The sequence below is a fragment of the Bufo gargarizans genome, chromosome 2 (assembly GCF_014858855.1).
Source record: "Bufo gargarizans isolate SCDJY-AF-19 chromosome 2, ASM1485885v1, whole genome shotgun sequence".
NCBI classification, from domain to species: Eukaryota; Metazoa; Chordata; class Amphibia; order Anura; family Bufonidae; genus Bufo; species Bufo gargarizans.
The window spans coordinates 641,019,279-641,025,278 of NC_058081.1; the positions used below are offsets into that span (position 1 = coordinate 641,019,279).

At 40.2% G+C, this 6,000-nt stretch overlaps 1 protein-coding gene across 1 annotated transcript in view; it reads right to left on the minus strand.

The window, feature by feature from the left end:
• Positions 1-5,600, minus strand: part of LOC122926868 (leucine-rich repeat-containing protein 38-like) — a 71,937-nt gene extending 66,337 nt beyond the window's left edge. The window contains exon 1 of the mRNA XM_044278373.1: positions 4,973-5,600. Coding sequence (XP_044134308.1) covers positions 4,973-5,600 — 628 coding nt within the window. The remainder of the gene's footprint in view (positions 1-4,972) is intronic.
• Between the last annotated feature and the right edge of the window lie 400 nt (positions 5,601-6,000).

Consider the following 6,000-nt stretch of genomic DNA (forward strand, 5'->3'; position numbering starts at 1 on the left):
CGCTCGTGAGCTCCTTCAAACGGAGCTCACGAACGGAAACCCGAACGCTAGTGTGAAAGCAGCCTTATATATATAATACAGATAGTTAGTGGGAGATAGTCGGTGTAGGTTATATCCTGATATAGTGTAGCTGATAGGTTCTGCTGTCCATACATACATGCTACATACATACATACATACATACAGACATAGTGCTTTGATGTGACAAGTTCACAACAATACTTAGTACACCAATCACTTATAAGTAGTCATACCTGTTATAATGTGAAGTTGCACGTGGTGCTCCAAAATATTCGCATCATTAGTGCCGATTTCGCAATTGCGTATATATTGGAGCACTCTATCTGCATATAAAGCTATTGTAATTCTCGTGCCAACCATTTTCCCCAGTCTCAGGAAACTTCTAGCAGCTTGAAAAATGTAGCTATAGTGACCCACGCGCGTATTTCGTGCGCATTACGCAAATATTGCAGATTTTTCGCGATCAAGAAAATAATCTCGAATTTGTGAATTTGCGAATATATGACGAATATTCTACCAAATATTCGCAAAATATTGTGAATTAGAATATTGCCCCTGCCGCTCATCACTATTTATGACGTACTCATCCTATGGAGTTATCAGTAATGCCTTCACTACCCTTGATTACCAGGGATGCTGTTATTAATGCCTTTACTACCTAGACCACCAGGGATGTTGGCATAAACTCTTTCAATGCCCTGAACCAGACAAAATAATTTATCACCGCCCTATATCTATATATTATTAGCAGCAATAGTCAGTACTAACTAGGAAATAATTGATGTTAACCGCTAAGCTAAGCCATCTAAGTATCCAGGTGGCATATTGATGTTGTATGCACCACATGTGTACTCCCTCCTAATGTGTACTCCCTCTCTGGTCTGAAGAAGGTGAGGTCTAAAATAGAATTAAGCTGGTCATACATTTAAGATAGCTGTTGGCCAAAAGCTATCTCTCCCGCTGGCGGCTTATCTCCTCAAGAACAAAAGGATCAGGCAGGTTGTAATCCGAAAAAGTAGGCTCTCATAAACATTAGATGGTCATCCAATACCACCAACTGCCATTAATCTAGGATTTCATGCACATAGCCATGTACATATGTTGGTCCTCAAACAATGGATCAGAAAAATACGGATCTATGCGCATTCCACATTTTTCTGACTCTCATTAATAGAGGGGACTATTCTTATCCGCGAATCGGACCAGAATAGGAAATGTTCTTTACTTTGTGGAGTGGCTACACGGATCCGACCCCAATACGGATGTGTGCATAACCTCGTAGAAGTGAATGAGCCATTGTGCTATCTGCAAAAAATACAGATTGCGCGTAGATTATAAATATGGTTGTGTGCATGAAACCTAATGTGCTTTAGTCTTTTCTTAGTTTCAGCAAGTCAATTTTTTCATAGGGAATTCATGTTGATATAAACCTCCATTCACAATAATGTGCGAGCCACAGACCAGCTGACATTCCTATAAAGATGTTCCTAGCATGTATATGTGTCTTTGTCTAGCGTAGGCTATAGTGTGAGCCACAGTCTGAAATCATATCATTGCACATACCATAGTATGTGAGTACTGTTGCTACCTATAATATCTATCACTGTCTTTTGCATTTGTCTTCAACCAGGGGCTCTCCAGCTGTAATGCAACTACAACTCAGGCCATGGGAGTTGTAGTTTTCCACAGCTGGAGAGTCAGAGGATTGAGGGTAATAATTGATAATAACATAATAGAATACATCTTATATGCAACTATTTCTCATTGCACTGACCGGACCCTGGAGAAAAGGTTGTGTATAAGATGATTTTTTTTTTAAAGACATGCCATTTTTAATTATCTCCGACAACCCCTTTAAGAGGCCTTGGAACAGGACCGAGAATATTAGCCTTACCAAGAGCCTTCTCTAAAAAGTACCCATATAAAGGGACCCATATGCAGACAGATATTTCTAGGTTCTTGGTTGGCTAGGTGAGAGGCCTTTAATGTACAGTAGGTCTGAGAGTGACCTGTTACCCCTCGTGGAGACAGCCAGGACAGGCATACAAAGTCAAACAGGCCAGGCAGTGCTACCTGGGAAAAATAGTATGCAGATTAGCTCTCTTCCAAGAGAAAGAAGCTAACTCTGTAGTGAAGTTGGCTACCGTATAGTCAATGTTTGAACCTTTAACAGGCCTTGCAAAATAAGAGGGTTACGCATATTGATCTCAACACTCCTATAAGGGTCCACTATTTGAGGAGTCCTCCTTTAATTGTAAATTTGTTTTTAATGTCAGAATGAGAGGAAACGTCTTGGGTCAGAAAATCTATTTCTACAGGGCTTGCTATGGCCTTTGAAAGTGCCGAAACAATCAAAGATTGATGCCCTCTCCTGATGGAGAACCTCTTTTAAAGGCCATTTTGGGCTATTCCTATCTTATAGGAATGGCCCCTGCTTGGGATTCCCCATTGTCAAGATGTGCAGCATAAATTCCATTTAAATGAACTAATGGAGCTGCTTAAAGCTCCCTTGGTCTTTTATTAGTGATCCTCCTAAGATCAGTTGAACACATAATGAAAAAGATTTGCTGAAGTTCTCAGTGGTCTTCTTCTTACACCCGGGGTAGAGTAGCTAATGTGGGCTCAAGTTTGATAATAGTATATTCAATAGATAGTCTGGAATAAAGATATGACACATATGCTAGTGAAGGTTATAGATACAGCTCACTGTCCCTGAGATAATATGCGTTTCCAAGAAACTTTGCTGATGAGTAGAAACATCTAATCACACTGTACTTAGCATCATATCTCCATTACAAAATTTTCACTGAGCTAGCTCAGTAGTTCTTTTATTTATGGGATACAAATATTTGTTAACCACAAGGTCATCATATTTGAAGATAATCACATTAAATAATTGACTCTATCAATAATCCAGCTAGCTGTTGAGTAGCCAAAGTCCTCCAGAACCAGGAGTCTACAGTGAATGGATAAGGTTCTCTGCTAGAGAAAGTGTACCATGACTATTGTATATAATTTGTATGTTCAAGCAAAGGTGGCCAAAGATGGTGACCTTAGGTAAAAGTTGTGGCACAGCAATGTGTAAATCTATTTTAAATTGACAACAGGAAGATAGTGTACATACTGATCGACCTTAGTACTTCATCTATCATAGCAACACCTAGTCCTTTTTTCAAGCTACTTTCAAAGTACAAGGACATCTACAGAGCCCATGTGACAAGCAATTTGTGTGCTACGTGTCTTTATAATGTAAATGAATCACCCAGAGATGTTTTAGGATTCTAACAATGGAATAAAACAGCAGTGATTAGAATTTTAATTCACCCATCTATGTGTAATGAAAAAAACAACCGTCACGCCTCCTCTGTTGGATTCTACCCTGCAACACTCATACTACAGATAAGTGGCAAGGCTCAAAGGGTAGTTACTATCCGTATTGAAAGTTTTCTAAGGAGATGTTTTGTCACAATAGTTTTTAAGGTAAAGGGCATATATGAAAAAAGAGTGACTTTTAAAATTACCTTTATTAAATATTTAAGTGGGTATAGGTATGTATATACCGACAGTGAAAAGACTACACTTACTGAGGTTACTCAGTGGGGAAGTAGTAACCCCCAAAACGAAAAACACACAGAGTGACAGGGTAAACACTTAATTAGATGGGTACAGGGAGATAATTCTAACCCGATAAATTACAGGGTTAGAAACAGGAACCAGCTACCCCTAGAAGCCCTAGAGGTCTGCTGTGCCCAGGGCGGCCCCCTGATGGTGGAGGTTCCCTGTCCCCGAACCTAGTGCTATCCGGTCCCTAAAAATCCCTACATAAAAAATGCTCCAGGATGATATGGTAAAGAATAAATGGTGCCCTTTATGGATAAATGTCACCCTTATTCTCTTAAACCAAAACAGATAATCACTAATAATCCCCGACGCGTTTTGCCTAATATTTATCAGGTTCATCAGGGGGTAACATAATAGATGGATACTGTGTGATACAATTTGTGGTACTTAGCTTTGCGACCAGATATCAAAACCACAATACGTTTTTTGCCGGTCCCCAAGAGGAAGAAATAGACCTCTTTTGTCCCGCTCAAGGTGCAGGCGGGGAAGATGGGGGTTTGTCCAGACAAAAAATCCGGCTTTGTAGGTCCAAAGGGTAGTTACCCTCTTACAAATATGGCATTACCTAGAGAGATGGTTCCTGTAGTCCAGCTCCTATGGCACGAACTATTTTGACCAGCAGAACAGGAGAGATTTTTTTGCAGTATTTTTAGGATCAGTGATTTTATATTTACCTTTAAAGTGGGCTTTGTCTCATTATGCTTATAATCATGGTTGATTAGATCATAAAGTATGATAGGTGGGGGCTGACCTCTGTAACCCCCAGGATTACAAAGTACTTTCCCCATACTTCCCAGATTTGTGATTTATGAGACAAATTTCTGAGTTTTTCCCAACATTTGAGATTTACAAATTATTATCAAAGGTTAATTCAGTGGAGGCCTCAAGCAGTTCTGTAGAAGGGACTTTCCTGTGAAAACAGGGCCATGTCATTTTAGTAATACTAGTAGATGATCTAATACTCAACTAGCTACAACTATTATTACTGTATATTTCATTGCTTATATAATGCCAGTACACCCTGCAGTGCTGTACAGAGGTCGTCATCATTCACATAGGTCCCTGTCTCCAAAGAAGCTCACAATCTATTTCCTCTAATTCAGACTCACATTAGGATGAATTTCATTGAAATCTACGTCAGTATGTGTTGGTGCGTGAGAGATAATCCCCCAAAACACAAGGAGAACATACAAACTCTTTGTAAATGTTCTCCTTGGTTGGATTTGAACCCAGGACCCCAGTGTTACAAAACAACATTGCTAACCACTGAGCAGCAGTGCCTTTCATGATGATGGTTTTTGCAAATGATGCAGATATTTTTTTCACCCACCTTTTTGCAGTTTATTAGAATTTTCATCAATCCAAAAAAAGAGGTTGGCAAATTCACAGTCACATACCCAGGGATTACCCTCTAAGCGGATAGTCCGAAGCGATGGCAAGGATTCTAGTACACTGACACTTAAACTTTGGAAGTTATTGTCATTCAGTTCCAAGACCTGAAGAGATTCCAAGTTCTCAAAGGCATCTTCATGCACCTCCGAAAGATTGTTGTTCCCCAGGCTTAACTTTATCAGCTTCCCTGCCGATTTAAAAATCCCAGCATCGAGCTGCGTCAGATTATTGTAACTTAAATCCAGAAACACCAGCCTGGTAGAACTGCTGAAGGTGCCCTCTTCCAGAGAGGTCAAGGAGTTGTTCCTGAGATCCAGATAGACCAGATCCACGCAAAATAAAAACAGATCCGCCGGGATCGATTGTATGTGGTTGTTGGCTGCAAGCAGTTTCCTTATATCCAAGGGGAAGAGGTTGGGGAGTCTTGGAAGTCCTTGGTCCCTGCAATCTATTGTGTGATAGTCCAAACATATACAAACGGAAGGGCAAAGGAGACCTAGAGGTAAAATGAGCAAACAGCAGAAGCAAAAAAGAGGTGAAATACAGAAATGGAAGCATGGCAGCATTGTAAAGGATTTAAAGCAGAGAGTGGTACTAAGACAGAGACATGGTGCATAGCTGAGCAGCAATGCCTGGTACTTGTGTGTGAGGGTATCCTAGAGATCACATATCATCATAGATCAGATAGCAGCAGACTTGGGGGAGGGGAAACAAACAGTGGGAATGTTCTATGCATGGAAAATGTATCTCCACTATTGTGAAAAGCAGCCTGAGTCTGTGCTTCGCTGCTGACCAGCTCCTCCTCACTAGCTTCTGCTCAGGTTCCAAGGATCCTTTTCTTCTCGTTACAAATCCACATTTGCTCGCATCATTTGATCACCTGTGGTGACATCCATGGTGACATTGTGTTTTGTACAAAGCATTTAAAGTAGATAAGTAGAATAAAAAAAAAAAATCACATTAAGA